Source organism: Coturnix japonica, chromosome 3 (assembly GCF_054131305.1).
Source record: "Coturnix japonica strain WE chromosome 3, WE-NBRP24, whole genome shotgun sequence".
NCBI classification, from domain to species: Eukaryota; Metazoa; Chordata; class Aves; order Galliformes; family Phasianidae; genus Coturnix; species Coturnix japonica.
Genome location: NC_140665.1, coordinates 22,614,955 through 22,633,940, shown reverse-complemented (window position 1 = coordinate 22,633,940; position 18,986 = coordinate 22,614,955). Strand labels below are relative to the sequence as shown.

The following is an 18,986-nucleotide window of genomic DNA, read 5'->3' as shown; positions in this document are numbered from 1 at the left end:
GACCCATTCTCTGGAGTAAACACCATAACCCTGACTTGGCTTTCAGTTTGCTCCTCCAGCTCCACTGCTGAGCTTTTAGTGCTCATCCTCAGTTTGGAATGACACCCACAAGATGCCCTGCTGAGATCGGTACTAGGGAACTCTCCATGTAGCTGAAAGCCTCAGGAGACATTGTTTCTTGCACTGCACAGTAAAGAAGGGGTCTCAGAGACAAATATGAAGTTCTTTACAGTTGCTCATTCATCTTTCCAGATCTCTCTAATGACAAAACAATACAAAGGTGGTTCTGTGCCTGTGTGGAGAACACACCTGCATTTCTCTTCAGACAATGGTGTTTTGCCTCTTCAAACACTGAAGAGACACAGCCTAAAATAAGGATTCCCACTTACAACTCCTTTGCATAGTTTATTCTGACAGATAACCTGGAGGTAAAAGGGCTGTTCTCATTGCTATCATTTGCATTCAATTGCATTGACGTCCCTGACAACGTGCTGCTTGGAGACAGCTCATAATCTGTTCAACAATTATTCCTAACGTAAGAAAATATTGAATAACATCCACTGAGGCAAAAACTGCCTTTCCATCTGTGGGGACACAGGGTCCCAGAGGCCAGGAAACAGCTGTGGCTTTGTTGCACAACAAGCATGAGGGATGCTCTAGTGAACTCTCAGCACTTCAGAGCAAACCCTCTTGAGGACTCACAAATGGGTCAAGAAGGGTAGGACAGGGGTTGGGCATAGGAAGACTGTGAAGAAGAAATACACTGCTAAATTGTCTTCAAAGACAGGGTATAAAATGTGCACATGACAGATGCAGTATTCAAACTATTAAGTGATGGAGGTGCCTCTCTGAAAGGACTCAAAGGACTCCCTAAGCAGGAAATCGATTTCTAACACAATATCAATTGGGTTAGTGGCACTGGCCAGACCAAGGAAAAGCTACACACCTCACTGGCTCCGCTTATTGGCTCCAAGAAGAACTGAGGTAGGAGCTGCAGAATCTGAGCTCATATGAAGACTTAGGGTTCCGGCTTGTGCTGTGTTTGACAGAGCCTGAGAAGACACCTGGAAGCCACAGAAACATATAGAGATGCAGCACAAAGCATTTTGTGCTGCAGAAACACAAGCAAGAACTGCCACGCCTCAAAGGCAGCACAATTAGTGGCAGGAGGAGGGAGGGATTTTCTGAATTCTGGCTACTTTGTGAAAAGCCACGCTTCACATTTTCAACCTGCACTTCCCCTAGTCAGTTCTGTTCACTGAAGTGTATCTACATATCAGCTTTTACACACACAAATGTCAGAGCCGTTTTGGATTATCACTTACAACTAGTCACAGCTGCTTTAAAGAACAAGAAAAGCATTTTAACTCCTTCCACTATGTAAGAATAGATTTTGCTCAGTCACTGAAATCAGTGATTTTCTCTAATCACAAAATACATTATCATAAACGAATCAGAAAATGTCATTCTGAATAAAACAGCTCCTTTACCAACAGTGACATCAAGACTCTAGAACACCCAGCTTCACCAAAACTGCTATCTACAGAACCATATTGCCACGTACACTGCATCATTTAGTGGAAACGGCCCATCAGCTCAATCTTCCACACAACCCGACGACAAGAAGCACCTCACAGGTGAAGCTGGTCGGGACTAGTACATTTAGGAGAGGTAAGAGCACAAATCACTATCTCAGAACTGAAAGAAGTTCTTAGTAAAGAACTTTAGTAAAAGAAAGAAGAAAAAGAATTTCTAACTCTATTCATGGTTACAGTGAATAGAGACTCCTCAGCTACTGTTCCATTAGCTGGGCATGAAGCAGCTTAAGAGTAAGTACAAAGAACAAGTGAGTTTATAAACAATTGAGTTTATAAACCCATGACTTGCATAGCAAGTAGTATCACTTTGATATGGGAAAGAAAGAAAGAGTTGGCTTCATTTTTGGTAAGGAACCCAATGCATGGAAGTAGGATGCTGTTAATAATGACACCTCCCAAAATAACTACAGTCATACAGGTCACACAGTACTTTCACTTTAACAATTTACAAAGGATATGTATGTATGTATGTCCCTGGTTAAACCATTTAAATGTAACTTCTGAGATCAAAATACAGCTCCAAAATGGTACAAATAAGTCAAACTGAAAAGAATTTCAACTGTCTATTCTACCCTTTCTTTGTGCCTGTATGATTCGAGGCTCACACTTCAGGGAGAAGTACACAGGAATCAACCAAATTTTCATTAAACACAAGGACTCAAAGAACGTACAAGGCTGCTAAGGGGACCAAAAGACAATTCACATTGTGGAACAAAAGTCATAGGACAAAATTTTGCTCTGCCACCCAGGCTCTTGTACGGCAGTCAATGGTTTTACACGGATACATACACCCTCTCACTACCTCCTACCACTCACTCATGGAGTTAGAATGCATTTGCTTTAACATTTTATTTAAAAAAACTTGATCTGCCTATGGAATAACGATATGGTGGCCTCGAAACTGCATATCCTTAACACTGAGAACAAATTATTTTAATCTGTAGCCTCACGTAAACGCAAAACAACAAATGACATTTGGGCTCATGTGTTATAGAAGTTTTGCATAAAAAATATTCATTCTACAAAAACATAAAGGGATTTAAAGGGGTTTAGAAGCTCTTTGGCTGCAAGAGAGCAAATAAAAACCACTAATGCAGACATTACATTGCTCTGTTCAAACATGACTTACACTACGCAGAGCATACTGCAAGTATGAACTGAAGGGAATTATTTAAAACTGTGTTCCATCATACGTAGCACAAATAATTAAAACAACATCTTTAAGTGACTCAGTTTGAATCTTTATAGAAAACGATTCCACCAGTGGTAGAGATAAAGACTACTGGTTCCATCTTAGGATTTGTTACAGTGCGTTACGATAGTATCTATTTTACTGTGGCCTCTATCATGAATAAATTTTCATTGCAAAGAATAATACACCCTACCAACATTAGAAGCTGTAAAGTCTTCATAATTATCTGCATTTTAAAAAATAAAATAGAAATTAGAGCAGAAAAATGGAACATGAATAGCTGAAATGGGAAGCGCACAGAAGCCGTCATCCATAATTAATGGTAGCGCTGTTCCGTGCCTATCTCTGAAGTGCCGACCACGCTGAAAAATTGAAAGAGCAGCCATTGAGACAAAAGTGATGTCACCATCAGATAATTTGCAGAAATTAGAAAGTTCAGCGGCTGTACAAGTCGTACATTGCACCATTCTTAATAAAGGCCAAAAACACTTTTTAACAGTGAGACTTCATTTAATTGGCCAGGTTTTTTTTTTTCCTCCAAGGCTAATCTTGGAAGTAGTACGGGAAAAAGAATGATTTAGCTGCATCAATTATATGGGTCTTCCATCAGTTTAAGAAAGCCACTTGATTTACTGATTATAGCGACAGCCATCAAAAGGCTTAAAAGCATTTGACAAGACCTAACTCCTGGCTCACGCCTAGCTATATAACTTACAGAAAAGCATTAACAAATTCTCCAATGAATGGGTTTCACTAAGATTTGTTTTACAACCTCGTTCTAGGATTTAATGGAGAAATGGATTGCTACGTTGAATGATTGTAGTAGAGCATCTTGAGCTTTCAGAACATTAACTTTAAAACACATAATCTATCATCTTTGTCTCATACTTCTTATATATAAAAGTAATTTTAAGAAAATCAGGCTGTAGATGCATTTCTAAATGCGTAAAGATGCAAACACAAATTTGGCTCTGCTAGAGCCAGCAAAGAAACATTTCATATTCAACTCAAGTGATAGATACCAAGGAAGGAAAACTGTCAATAATCAACTGACATTCTGATATAGTGACTGGTTTTGTACAAAAGTACTGATAAAAATAAAGGTACCTCCATAGCTGGCAACTTTGAAAAGAGGGGATGTCAGGAAGAAACAAACCCCTTTCTTTCATTGTATTCTTCACTTGGGAAAACATCCTCAACACAGAGCCTGTAAGATGTTCCCTTGTGGTTTTGAAGGTCTGTTGCTGACATGCCTGAATGTCTTGTTTTAAGCAGTGCCAACAGACAGACCTGCATTCATGTGTAGTCTTGTAGGAACAAATATAAAAGGGCACAGACTCAAGTGTAACTGTTGGATGCCAGATGTGTAGAGGGTTACATCCACCTTGTTTTGCACAGGACCAACCCCAGTAACGGCAAGAGAAGCAACACCTTCAGCTAACATCACTGTAAATGAAACACCATCTTATTACCTACCCAACCAGCAGTTTTGCACACACTTCTTGCAAGGTATGGCTTTGGCAAAGAGCCTTTCATACAAGGTAAGAGTATTTCCAAGGCCACATCCACTGTGACCTCTTTGTAACGTTGAAATTAACCCACTCCAGTCAGAAAGACAGATAATCAGACTTGACAGCATGCTGGAGAGGAGCTCCCTGGCACCTGCTCCAGGCTTTCAAACCAGCTCATTTGGGAGCCTTAAGAATTAGGATAGCTAATGCCAGCCATCACAATTCATAAGGAATACTTTAATAGTACTCTTCCATGTGCACAGTTAAGTTCACTCGTTCCAGCACTTTCTTCTACAACAGTCACTAAAATACATTTCCCTATACAACAGAACCATATTAGCTCATGCTTAGATATAATTTACCTGCAGCACAAGGCCTCTGAGCCCAGTTTTGCTTGAAGATTCATTGTAAATTAAGGAAATTTGAAAGCTGGCAGGAAACCAAATGTACTCTATCATAAGGAAACAAAAAAAGCGTACTCCACCCCAAAAATATGTTTCCTTATTTTAGCAACGGTCCTGTTCTCAGTAAGAAAATACTTTCTTGATGACTGTTGCTGTTTACTAAAGGTGTTGCAGCAGTACAAGGCAGCCCAACAATGCCCAGGATCTGACCACCCTGTGCACATCTCATTCAGAGGAGTGATGCAGAACCTGTCATGTTCATACACGCATGCCCTTCCAATGCAACAGCCCTGTAGTCTGAAACAGAATAGACTGACACTCAACAGCAAGTCCCACCTTTGGGGATGCATACCTATAGTGCTTCTAAAGCCAAACAGGACTGCCTGCAGCCATACCTGTCTCCAGACCCACACAGCTCACTCACTATTCAAGGTTCTAAAGTAAAGGCAGGCAGGGCAGGTAAACAGCAGCAATGTAAAAGGATCCCCTGCAAATGTTTAATGTAAATGAATCTCTTATTAAAGTGCAAAAATATGAAAATAAACCTCTGCTCAGTTCTTCATTCTGTGATAGATTCCTTCTCATTTGTCTCTGGTGGAACAAAAAACAGGTTGTTCAGTTCCAGAGCTGCTTATAATGAAGTTAAGTTCTCTCCTGGGTCTTGGGTAACAGTACAAGGTTAGCAGGCCCAGGTTACAGAACACTTATTTTATTGGGACTTCATCATCTCCAGTGGAAGGAAGGTGATAAGTCACAAATGCCTGTTATTCTCAGGATTTGTGCCTCCAAGGGTATGCTTTCTTTCCATCTACAGAGGACTCTGTACTCTCCATCAGAAGGTGCAGGTTTGTTTCTACACCCCATCTCTCCTTAGGGTGCTCCCATGGGAAGCAATACTAAACTCAGATAAGCTTTATGCCACCAAGCTTCCATTTTTCCCTCCTTGTTTTGTCAGTAAATCAGAAAAGTATCTGTGGCTTGTACTGATATTCTTAAGCCATGCTTAAGAACTTATTTTTGCCATTTTTACACAAACTAAATTCTCACTCACCAAGGAAGGGCTGGAGAATCCAGCTGGTATTTATGTAAACATAAAAGTATTTTTGCCTTCAGCTATTGATAAAGCATTAGAATATCACAGAACCTGTTTCCTCTCTTACATACCGCACCATTTGAATTTGGTGCCTTGGCCACAAACCAAGATCATAACTGTTATTGTTATAGTGCCTTTATACTGGGGCTATATTACATTACCCAAGAAAGACATTAATATCACATCAGCAGTAGCCAGCAGAGACTAGTGTTTCTTTACATACTGCACTGTTTTACAACACAGGCTCATTTTCTATCCCATTGGGTGTTTGAGTCTTTAAATATTTCAATGCTTCAAACAAATTTTTGCCAACCAAGCACTACATGCAACATTTATTTCTCTAGCTCTACATGTCTCCTTCAGAAGAATGGCTTTTAAACATTAAAAGCAGACAAGAAGGATTACATTAGTGTTCCAAGTTCTTAAGTTTCTCCTCCGGATTTCCAACAGGAAGGAATCTGGAGATGCTCATCTCAAAGAATGAAGAATGAAGAAAGAATGAAGAACCTTGTAGTGCTCACACTTCATATGAGAAGAAATCAAAGAGGACTAGATGCAGTCCATAGTTCCAGGCCGATGATGCTGTACACTCTTTCCCATGTGCATTATATCAGTGCTATAGAGATTCTCAACTCCTTCTCTACTCCAGTGTGTGGAATTACTTTGCAGCCTGTAAGCCTAGCATAGCTATTCAGGCTGGCATTTAGTCAATGAGAACCTGTCTTAGTCGATTTGCAATCCAAGAAGAAACTCCTGTCCCCAGAATTCTTAAGAAGACAATTCAGACCAATGGAGCCTGAGGTGGATCTCGCTGTAGGTGGAGTGATCTGAACATCAGAAAAATACTAAGCCTGAAGGAAAGGCCTGAACTTGCATGCCTAAATACACTGCCATCCATCACCTTCAGCCACTGAAGGTGCATCAGCTTGCCAGTCTCGCACTATATGTGAAAGGCTGTCCAAAGAATTACTTGTTAAATCGCTGTTTAAAAGTGGCATAACTAGTGCTATCCTTAGAGTAGCATTTTCAAAAGAGGTTGTAGGCCAATTACTGCGCTACTGCCATAAAGCCTCTTTCCCTGAGATAACCCTCCCAATATAACTCAAAGCCAGAACATGTTTTTCTAAGTTTACCTGTGACTATTTAGTTGCACGTCAAACCCAAGTACCTTTAAATGGAGCACTACTTCAGTATCTATTCCAGTCCTACAGAGAAATACCTCTCCTTTCAGAGGGAATCCTCCTCAAATTGGGAACATTCCTATACATTCATTAATTCAATATCCGCTGGCATACTTAGCTCACTTGCAGGTGCCAGCAAACACAGTTTGACAAGAAGTCCAACATTTATTTGGAAAATCCCAGATAACCCTGAGAGTTTCCTTATGGGTCACATCAGTATCCAGTCGAATAAAACTGAGAAGGGGAAGCCAAACCTCAAGGTTTACAGGCCTGTTTAAGTGCTCGTGCTGTGAGCATCCCAAAGCACCTTGAGAGTGAGGCATCAGGATGTTCCCATGCTGACCCCCCAAGTGGCCAACACTGTCCTGCCAGATGAGGAGAAACAGGACCCAGCCCTCATCTCCTCAGAGAGAAGGACGTCAGGAAAGGTTGACGGCCTCACAGTAGAACTGAATCACACAGCATTTATACGTGACAGCATCACATCACAGCAGTGATGTAGAAGACTCAGGCTCCTGAACTTGAGTCACTTCCCAAAGATTCCTCTAATATGTCTGCACTGTGCATCACTTCCTAACAGGCTTCATCTAGAAGCCTGTATTTATAGCAGCCCTCAGGACTTGCCGACATAGTGTGCTGTCGTTTCACCTGTGCTGTCCAGCACCACACTCACTGTTACGACACATTCTTAACGAGGGGGAAAACAGGAAGAAGCAGAGCAAAAATCCTGCTGCAAGATCCCCTCCGTCTGCAAGCCTCGAGTGATTTACAGCACCAAGGTCTTGGCACTGAAAGCTATCACAGAAATTCAGCGTTCAGTGGAGAAAATTATTCACAAACTCAAGCCAGTTCCGAGAAAAGCCTTAGCTCGCTGCTGCTGGTAGATTAAAGCAGCAACGTGAATGTGACCAGATGTGAACAGTTCAGTTGTTAAGGAGAGGGCAGGATTCTCCCAGGGGATGGGTAGTGCTTACTGGGGGGAGAATGCGGCTTCCAACCCCTTCCATAGGAAAGTTGTAGAGAAAAACAACCCGTGAAAATCCCTCTCCGTTCTGTGTGAAGACACGCTCCTATCAAATATGGTGTTTTGCGTTGTTTTTTTTTTTCTCAGTAACATCCCCTAATTGAAAATAACTGAAAACCATTGTTGGGTTGATGTGGGTTTTTAGCTGCTTATCACCAGGGTTAATTGCCTTTGCCTTTTCAGAGCAAACCGACTGTCTTTTAATGAATTAAATCATCTCGCCTCGTCTTCAAACCGATCTAGACCCGCATATTCCCAGTCACGCGGGAAGTTCCTAATCCCCAAAGTCCAAATCCCCGCCGAGGTCCGTGGAAGCACTAAAGATGGCAGAACTCCGAGCTGTGAGAAACCCGCCGGTGCCCAGGTGTCGGCAGACACGCATCCCCCGCACGGCTGCAAGGAGCAGCTTCTGCTGAGTCCCTGAGCGAAAGAACCCGGGTAACGCTAACCAGGTTTGCAGGCAGTTGTGACATTCGAGGCACTTTGCACTCGGCAGTTTCTTAGAGAAAGACCCGGCTGCAGTCAGCCAGGAGAAAAAGGGGGGAAAAAACGAAACAGAAACCGGGCAGTGCCCACTTAAAATGCCAAACTCCCTGCTCCCTTGGGAGGCATCGTTTCCACTCGGGCCGCAGCTCCGAGCTCCGTGCTGTGCCGTCCCGCAGACCCCGCGGTTGGTCCCGGCTGCTCTCGGTGTGTCCCCGCAGCCCGTGTCCGTCCCGCCGCACCTGCCGCCCGCACGGGGCTCCGCTCGGGACGCGGGAGCGCAGCCCGACGGCGGCCCCGCACCCGAGGGTCGGAAGCCCCCTCCGCGCCGGAGCATCCCGTTGGCATTGCCGCTTACCGTTAGACCTCCGCACGATGTTCTCCAGGAACGTGTTCTGAGGCGCCACCAGCCCTCTCCTTCCCCCGGCCATAGTCGCTCTGCGGGAGCGCGGCGCGGAGGCTCCGCTCAGGGCGTGGAGGAGCCGAGCTGTGCCGCTCCGCTCCCCGCCCGCTCCGCGCGCCTCATGCCTCCGCCGGGACCGTGGCTGGGCTGTGCGGCATCACCTCCCGCCGCCTCTCGCGCACCGCAGCCCCGCGCCCGATGCCGCGCCGCCGCCGGACTGAGCCGCAGCGCTCCCTGCCGGACAACGCTCCGTAGCGCCGCCGCCGCAAGGCCGGTGCTGCAGTGCCACCGTCCGGGAGCGCGATGCCACCACGGCGACCACAGCGGACGGGAAGCGGCGCCCATCGGGGGGATCCGCGCTGCCGATGTCCCCCAACATCCGCCCATCGCACAGCTGTGCGGTGCCACCCGGGGGCTGTGTCCTCAGGGCACGAGGCTCAGCCCTTTAGCAGGATGATCGCCCCCCTCTCACTCCTTCCTAGGGCACTCATTAGGAGGCTGCTCACTGCTGTGCGAGCAAACTGACAGCAGCTCGGTGGAAGAGATGGGATACGCGATTTAAATATAACCTTTGACAGGGCTTAAACACTAGAGTATTGGATTTACAAAGGTTTTTCAGTCAGGGAGAAAACTACTTTGTTCCTTCCCCTTCGGCCATCTATCAGTAAATGGAAAGCACTCAGATCTCTTTAAAGACAGATCTCCTGGCTGGCCTTGGCAGATGCTTGCCGTAATGCCTCGTTAGCTACAGCACCTCCGTGCTCTGCATCACATCACATTTCCAAGACATGAATATGTTTTGCATGGCAAGAACCTATTTCCTGCAATACGAGCAAATAAAGCCAGGCCACCTGGCCCCTGTGCTGGAGGATGGGCCCGGCCTGTGCCATGAGGCTTGTGCTTGTGACCCAAAGGCATCCATTCCACAGCAGCCCACTGCCACCAGCCTCCTGCCACCATCAGTGTCTGAGGCACAGGACGCACGCTAAACACCATGGGGAGCCGAGCAGTGGAGGTGGATGGCAGCTTCGTTGCAGCAGGATCTGAGGATTCAGTCACAGGCCGACCAGCACTGGCTGCCCCTCTCACAGCTGGAGCCTGGGGGGCTGCTAAGAGCCCAGCTCAGGAAGTAGCTCTACAGTGGGAGTCACTTCATTAACACTCATTCATTCTAATAGCCATCCCTGGACTGACTCCAATCAAGACAGGTTAGGAGAGCACCTCAAGCTGTAATTAGGCTACTGATACTCCCTGAATTTCATATTTTGAAAAACCACACGGAAATGTTTGTATGCATCTTTACACACCTGATTCAGCTCCCAGCAGCTGTGCCTATGAAGTCCCAGGTCGTTCTGTTCCTGACAGCTTCATCACAGAACTGACTGACCATCAAACTGACCATCTCCCCAGAAAAATCGTGATGTTATCTTTGATACTGAATTTACACAGCTCCTAACAAGACTGAGGTTCTCAAAAACCAGGATCTCCAAAGGCTTTCATTACTCCTCTAAGCCACTGTGCCAGAGGGCGCACAATCCCAGCACCCACAGGGCTCGGCAGGAATCTCTCTGGGTCTTGGAGACATCTGGCAGCTGGCAGGCACTGCAGAAATGCTGAAGCCTTTAGAAAAACTATGTTACACTAAAGTGCACAGTAGTAGGAGCAAGGGGACATGGGGTAAGAGGGAAAAGCCATACATCTTCTGGATTTCCATGTTTAAGAGCTGTTTGAATGCGATGCTCAGAGATAGGATTTAGCAGAGGGTTGTTAGAGTTAGGGTACCACGAGGTTGGACTTGATGATCTCTGAGGTCTCTTCCCACCTGAGTAATTCTATCATTCTATGACACAACTGAAAAAGCCCCTAGTTCATCCTCCAGCTGCAGAGCCTTAAGGGACAGCCGCAGTCCCTTCAAGCAGCTGTTCTAAAACAAAGTACAGATTGCCTTCACCTAAACCAGGTCCATTTGTCACCCACTTGAACTGGTAACCATCTGACAGGAAAACCCAGCTGTGACCTCCATTTTCAGCAGCAATCCATACAATAGCATTTATAGCAATGCAGTTATAACAAACTACTGTCAGCTCTGAAAGTTTAAAGAGCATTGGATCTTAAAATTGAGTTCCATTTGTGTACTGCTACAAGGATTTCATGACCCTGTCAACATGAAATGAATTATGTGATAGGGTAACAAAGTACAGACGGTAGCGAGCAGGTTAGTCTGCCATACCGACATTTAAAACAATACATCACATTAATTAATCCACAAATTCTTACCCACAGGGTTTACAGGCTGAAGTCCCAGTCTAACTATCATATACATGGGTGCTTAGATACTTGAGATTAACACTATTTGTTACATTATGGAAAGAGCAATGAGGAGCAGAAGTCATGCCTTAAAACAAAGGTAAGTCCAGAGCATAAGAAATAAATGCATGACATCCAAAAAGGAATTTGGGAAAACATCTGTGCATGTAACTGAAACTGTTAAGTCTATTTCTGCAACTCACTTTAACCGAGGTGCTCCAGCCATTGCTGCTGAGGTTCCTAAGGTCTGATTATTTCTGCCCTCTAAAATTAAATGAAATGTGTAACCCAGAGAAATAACCCAGTTGTGCAGCAGACTGTAGGTCTGAGAACTGAGGAATGTTAGTGCTCTCAAACAGCCGTAATAAATGTGTCAAAAATTAAGTGTGGACTTACCCAATTATGGAATTACTGAATTTCCTCCAGACTTTTTATGGGGAATAAATATGGGAAGATAACTATGTAATCCTATGTTCTGAGTGGATAATTCTCAAAATAACACTGATGAGAGAGTACACAGCCAGTCTTTTATTTATATGTGTAGCGTTTGGAGTGTGGGCTAACAGGAAAGTACTGTTCCTTCTTAGAACTACTCAAAAGGGCATAGAAAATTTGTCCCTATTTGGACAGTATGTCAATCTTCATTGGTGTCAGCCGGAGTCAACACACAGTCCTTCCAGATTTGGAGAAAAAGAAAACATAAATAGAAACATCCTGACCATAGGTGTACTTTAGCCAAACCTCTCGGCTCAACCCAGTCCTGCCCATGTGGTCTTAGCCAGTAACAGATCAGAGGCAGTGACCAATAGAGGTGTTATTACTCAGATGAGAAAAATAAATCATCTGCATTTCCTTTGGTTCCTGGTTTGGTAGGCCTCTTGTTAACATTTTAATTCTGTATTTTAGTTTCCTTTGGATTTGCTGTGCATGGGTCACTATAAATCAAGGCAAACAGAAGAAAATTAGATGCAGCTTGCTTAATCTCTGAGAAAATGCAGTGGCTCTCACTAAGTAATTGTAATAAAGGTTTCTGATTGTGTGCCCTGAGAGATGCCTAGGAACCCATAGTTCTTGGGTGAATACTTTCTCTTAAGAAATAAGGATCACAGCAGCTGACTCCTTCATTGTAGGCAATGCAAGCTTTGTAGGCTCTCTGTAGGCAACATAAACACTACCACACTGAGTTATGTGTGCAGACTGGGAGAACTCCTTGAGAGAGGTCCTGCAGAGATGGACTGGTGGCAAAAATTTGGCATGAGCCAGCAGTGTGTGCTTACAGCCCGGATGCACCCTAGACTGCACTAAAAGAGGGGTGGCCAGCAGGATGAGGGGGGTGACTCTCCACCTCTGCCAGTGAGGCACCATCTAGAGTACTGCATCCAGGTCTGGATCCCGCACCACAAAACAGGCATGGAACTGTTGGAGCAGGCTGACAGAAGGGTACGAAGATGAACAGAGGACTGGAGTATCTGTTATCTCTTATCTCTTATCTCTTATCCCTACTTTGGTCCCAGGACATTCACTTTCAGCCCCTGCCATTTGTCCTAAACACTATTGGCCTTCTGAACAAACATTGGATTCTACAATACAACAATTTCTCAACAATTTCTAAGAGTCAAACATACAAAAGAATTCCTAAGTAAAAAGACTCCTCAGATGATCAGACATAGCCTAAATTCTGTAGTTTCACTTGAAAAGCAGAACAGTCTCAAAAAACACATTGTTTTTCATCTGGACAGAAGCATTCTGTGGGGCTGACTGGTAAACAGACTGCTGGCTTCTTGTTTACAGTAGTCTCTCCAAGACACGTATTGCAGAGTGCCCAGTGAGCACTCTTGCGCAGAGCTTGTATTTCATTGCTTCTGCCTTACATGTTACTAACAACTTCTGTTTTGGAGTTAAATATTTCATAAAGCCGATGTCTTACCTCCCAACTTCACAGACCTCTTTTGTTGCTTGCAGGATTTCGGTTTAAGAAGGCCTGTCAACAGACAGAAACCAACACCCTTCACCCCCATTTCCACAGCAGGAAAACAGAAACAAACAAAACAAAACAAATGTTAAAAAGAAAAAAGGAAAATAAAGGAAGAAAAACCCACATGTCACTTCATTTCATAGTCTTACTGAACCCAGCTTTTCAACAAGTATTTCCCACTTCCTGACTTTCTGTCAGCAGGGTGGACTACCCATGGTGTTTGCTCTCTGTGCAGTTAGAACTTTGTTCCACTCTTTTGCAAAGAAATCCACAAATTTATAACTAGCTCAGTACAACCTTTTTCTTATTATTTTACAATAAGATAAATGATATTCTCATTCTAAGTAACCACTTCCTGCTATCATATACAGCTGCACTCACACACACATACACACACACACACACATCCTAGTTTCCTAAGTTTGATTGCATCTTAATGGCATTATTTCCAGGGTCTTTGTCAGCACTGGACTCATACCTGGTCCCAGTGACTGATACCAGGTGACCCTAATGTCTGATGTGCTCATGAGTTCTGTTAACACTGGGATACCTACTGCAAGGATCTTTTCAGTGCCTCATCCAATGTTGGTTAATGTTTTTTTATGATGCATTCAGCCCAAGCACTGCCAGGTACAATATTCATGAGCTCAAATTACAGATGTTCAGATAGGAATACAGATGCTCTATAAAATTCAAAACATTTAAATAAACAGAGAGGAGTTTCTCCGTGTGCTTCCATTGATTATTGTGAGGCAAAGGCAAGCAACATCAGTTAGCTGTGTGAAGTCACATGGTGAAATATTGGAGCACTCCAGCATTTTCACCCTCAGGTTCTCTAAGAGCAACGTTCCCTTTCAGCTCTTTATTAACAAGCACTCTGGTAGGAATGATGGAGTCTGAGGAATCTTCCCAAGGACAATTTCTCCCAGCACAGATTAACCCCAGCTGCATTTACTCATATCTTCAAATGTAGGATTTCAGTTCTGTATTTATGTATAGGTGCCACAGACCAGAATCACAGAATCACAGAATTATCAAGGTTGGAAAAGACCTAGAAGATCATCCAGACCAACCATCACCAATACTTCTCAGTGCACGGAAAGAACAGAAAGATAGGAGACAGCATAAACTTTATTAACTCACAGCAAATGGTCACCTCTTTGGGTTCAACAACAGTAAAGTCTAGTGTACAGTTCACTAAGTGCATGAAATCAGGGAAATCCAAACGCACCTTGGTTTTTTGCTTGTTTGTTTGTCTGTTCTAAAAAACACAGCACCCAAAAACTCAGACATCCCATTGCCATGAGCTGCAGGAGAAGCAAAGACATTTCTTATGGAAGTTCAACATCTTTAAGCGTCTGTCTGGTGAAAGCTGCATTTCGCTGTGCAGGCCAGAACAATTAATATGTTGGTTTTTTTTCTGTGTGAAAATAATCTTAAAAGCCAAATTATTAGTAAAGAGAAGCTGCCATTCCAGACACACACGAGGGCTATTAAAGCAGAGACTGGGAACCTTCCCTGACAATACAAAGTGTCAGTGTTCAAAGCCATACCCAATGGCTGTTACCAGAACGTACTCCAGTGAGGGTATGGGAAAATACAAACCATTAAACCCTGTCTGTAAAATGACTGAAGTCCTGCTGTCCCAGGTCTATGTATCAGAAGGTTAAGCCAGCCAAACTCAGGCTTTTCCCATCCCATCTTGATGTCAAGCTGAACCCAGGACCCTTTCTACTGTCTGTAAATGGGACAGCTTAACAGATAGCTATGTTACCTACACAGAAATACTGAGTCTGAAACACTAAGCAGGAACACCTGTCAATGAAAAGAAGAGATATGGGCATTTTTTGTTTTGTTTTGTTTTTCCATTAAAATTAAAAAGTCAGCACATATTGTCAGTGGAACTCACTACAGCAAGTCACCGAAAAGAGGAATCTACAGATACATAAAGCTGGAACAGATACGTTCACAGTGTACCTAAAGGATTTGAAAATGTAATTACCATTTCATTCAAAAGATATCACGCTTTATGCTTCCGAGCTTTAGCAAATCTTTAGAAGACCAAAAACAGGCTTCTTGCCAAGAAGGAATGCAGATTATGGTATCAGCTCCAGCATTAATTCCTCTGCAGCGTTTGTTTTTAGTAGTTGTCAGGATTAAGAAAAATGACAAGATGGACAGAGTAGGAACCCCTTAGGCTAGTTCTTAGATAAGCCATCCCATGGTGCACTATGGGGTTTCAAAACACTACTTGTAACTGAGTACCAGATCCAAACCGTCCTGGCTTCATTCAGCCACCACCATCCTTCCACACAGCATTAAGTCTCCAGTTTCAGCAAAGGTTTCAAGAGGAGCATGACTTGGCCAGCTGCTGGCAGGCATTCAAACACAGCATCTACAATTGCTGAAGTTATTAGACTTCTCAAAACTGCAATAGGACCTTTTTCATTCCTCACAGAGAAGCTACGGACTGTCCTCATTCAGACAGCTGTTCTCCGGGATACTGAATTCCAGAGTAATTTGGTCCAGATACAGAGAGCGGATCACTTATGAAACCTGCAGAGGGAAGATGGCACAGCAGAGATAAAGCAAAGAGCTGAATTCCTCAATCTCAGCTGGGAGATATTAACCGATTCCAAGACCCCGCAACCATCCAGTGGGCTGAGTTGTGTTTAACATAAGAAACATGCTACTTAACAAGTAGCACCTATGTATTTTCCAGCAGAACAGACTCCAAGCAGTGTAATTTATCTGAAATTACCTTGAGTCCAGGCATGGTTTTCTTCATGCACTTAGGGAGTCAAAGTGCATACTTTTCTTTATGAAACATTCATACAGAAGGAAATTATAAATCTCTCCATTAAAGCAAAAGTTTCCAGGCTAGATTTTGCTGGAAGGGTTTGTGGTGATACCATTTCTTTTAATATGCTAGAAATTTCATAGATGAGATGGTCAAGAAGCTGGACATGAGCCAGCAGAGTGCACTTGCAGCCTGTAAGGTCAACTGTGTTCTGGGCTGCATTAAAAAGAGGTGCCCAGCAGGGAGAGGGAGGTGATTGTGCCCCTCTACTCAGCTCTTGTGAGGCTCCATCTGCAGTACTGCATCCAGGCCTGAGGCCCCCAGCACAGGAAGGACATGGAGCTCTTAGAGCAGGTTCAGAGGAGGGCCACTAAGATGATCAGAGGGCTGGAGCACCTCTCCTGTGAGGAATGGTTGAGGGAACTGGGCTTGTTTAGCTTGGAGAAGAGAAGGCTCCGGGGAGACCTCACTGTGGCCTTCAAGTACTTGAAGGGAGCATATAAACAGGAGGGGGAATGGCTGTGTACAAGGGTGGATAGTGAAAGGACAAGAGGGAATGGTTTTAAACTGAGACAAGGAGGTTTAGGTTAGATATTAGGAGGAAGTTATTCACACAGAGGGCGGTGATGCACTGTAACAGGTTGCCCAGGGAGGTCATGGATGCCCCATCCTGGGATGCATTCATGGCCAGGCTGGATGTGGCTCTGGGCAGCCTGGTCTGGTGGTTGGAGACCCTACACATAGCAGGGAGCTGGAAACCAGATGACAATTGTGGTCCTTTCCAACCCAGGCCATTCCATGATTCTATGACACAGCAATATAGACATGTGGAAACATCCAGTGGTTTAAGAAATAATTTTATTCTAAATATCCAGTCCTCACTTTCCCACCACGTACCTCCTCACAGTCAACATCCTCATTACCCTTCGGTGCAAGGACATCTTCACAGATTGCAGCAGCTCTCAGCCCACAAGCCTGATCATAGAGCAACAACGAATTCTCACAACCTACTCTAACAAAGGCTACAGGAGGCCTCAACCCACTGAGGAACAACCTCAGAAGCCGCATGGTTTAGAAGATCAGTTACTTCGGGTACAGTGAATACAATTTCCCTTTGATCTTCCACTTCTGCTAATGCCTTTTAGCAACACTGTTACAAAGTGGAAGCAACTACACCTTCCTCTTTTGTAAGCTTTCTCCATTCCTCAGTTCCCTTTCCTCCCTGCAGCAATTCACTTCGTACTCCAGCCTTCCAGTTAAACTATGATTCTGGATGCAGGATGAAATGTTTTACTTCCAAGGTTCAAAAACTGCCCCGTTCATAAAAAAATAATCTCCAGACAGTAGAAACATTAGTATTTATAACTTTTAATGGTTCTGGTTTGGGAGGTGACAAAAAGAGGCTCAAGTTGTATCTTCTGAAGGCTTTGGCTCGAACGCTCTGCTGTCTTCTGTGGCTTGTGCTTAGAAAGAATAAGGAAATACAGGACAAATAATAGTCTTCACCACTCTTTATGCAGGAAAAAAAACTCACTATACGCACCTGCTAACTATGAAATGGCATTTGGGGAATTCTGTACATGCTAAAACAGGAGATGACATGGCAACTTTTTGCTCAGCTGCTGAGGCACTTGCAGGTGCTCAGCCATATTCACAAAGTGCAGGAGAGCTTCCTTGTCTGCAAAACCACCCCTTCGTCCAGAGGAGGGCCACAAAACTGATCCAAGGGATGGAACACCTCTCCTACAAGGACAGGCTGAGAGTTGGGGCTGTTCAGCCTGGAGAAGAGAAGGCTGCCAGGAGACCTGAGAGCAGCCTGTCAGTATCTAAAGCGGGTCTGTAAGAAGGAAGGGGACAGACTCTTCAGCAGGGCCTGCCGTGACAGAACAAGGGGAATTGGTTTCAAACATAAAGAGAGGAAATAGAGATTGGACAGGCTGCCCACAGAGGTGTCAGACGCCCCAGCCCTGGAGATGCTCAAGGTCAGGGTAGGGGCACTCTGAGCACCTGATGGAGCTGTAGGTGTCCCTGTTCAGTGCAGGGGAGTTGGACTGGATGTCCTTTAAGGGTCCCTTCCAGCCCAAACGATTCCAGAGTTCTATGATTTCTTTGTTAATTTTGTGTGGAAACAATTCTAAGACCACAGTATTCCCAGAACTTCACACTATTTTTCTGCCATACGCACCCATTAATCAGATCTTCTTCACAGGTTCAGCATCTGACCCTCCTGGGCTGATTTCCAGCCGAGCATCAGCAGACAGCTCCCTGCAGACGTGGCAACCTACAGCACGCTGCAGCCCTGGCATAAAGCGTTACAGACACTCCATCATTCCTCCCTAACCTCGCTGCACCACTCCAGCTCACACTGCTTAGCAAGAGCAAGACATGGAAGAGCTCGGGCAGGGAGCGCTGGGTAGGAAGGGCTGAGATGTGACACAGCAGAACACAGGCTGTGCTGTGTGCGAACAGGGGGCCTGGCTGCCACTTCAACTGAGGCCTTTTTCGTTTTGCTCTTTTTGGTGGGTTTTTTTGCACTTGGGGCACTCACCCGCTCTGCAGGTGCTCTCAGCTGTTCATCCTTAAGACCTTAAGCGTGTTCTGAGACAGCACTGAAAACGTACATACATACGTACATACACACATACGTACATAAACAAACGCGCGGTTTGAAGAGAGAAAGCAGCGCGTCCCACCATCCACCCGGAGCTGGAGCTGGCTCAGCGCCGCATCCCCGCCTGCCGCCCACCTCCCGTCAGCCCGACGTGACCCGGCTGGAAGCGCTGAGGCGCAGCGGCTGCCATCACACCGCCATCACACCGCCACCTCCCTCACAGCCCCGCCGCCCTAATGGCGACCGGAGTCCCGGGCTCACAGCCGCGGTGCGCCGCCTCCCTCCCGGGATCCCTGCGCCGCCATAAAGTAGTCCCCGCCCCCATCTCTCCGTCCCGCCGTGCTATGCCCGCGGCGCCGCCATCCCCGCCCCTCCCATAGATCCGGCCGGGCCGGCGCGGAGGG

General features: G+C 44.9%; 1 protein-coding gene and 1 long non-coding RNA gene across 9 annotated transcripts in view; both read right to left on the bottom strand.

Moving 5' to 3' along the window:
• Positions 1-9,091, bottom strand: part of KCNH1 (potassium voltage-gated channel subfamily H member 1) — a 164,178-nt gene extending 155,087 nt beyond the window's left edge. For all 6 annotated transcript variants that reach the window (XR_001553869.3, XR_001553870.3, XR_001553868.3 and 3 more), the window contains exon 1: positions 8,845-9,091. Coding sequence is in view for 2 of the 6 variants with exons in the window: in XM_015857406.3 (XP_015712892.2) it covers positions 8,845-8,917 (73 nt within the window). In the remaining 4 variants the exon portion in view is untranslated. The remainder of the gene's footprint in view (positions 1-8,844) is intronic.
• Positions 9,092-17,323: 8,232 nt separating this feature from the next.
• On the bottom strand, positions 17,324-18,857 carry LOC107311114 (uncharacterized). Of its 3 annotated transcripts, none has more exons than XR_014944565.1 (3): positions 18,520-18,857; positions 18,157-18,270; positions 17,324-17,434 (listed from the first exon to the last, which is right to left on the bottom strand). It is a non-coding gene; the product is annotated as an uncharacterized LOC107311114 (long non-coding RNA). The 3 variants fall into 3 exon arrangements; XR_014944564.1 differs by having other exon boundaries at positions 18,672-18,857; XR_014944566.1 differs by having other exon boundaries at positions 18,718-18,857.
• Positions 18,858-18,986: the final 129 nt, after the last annotated feature.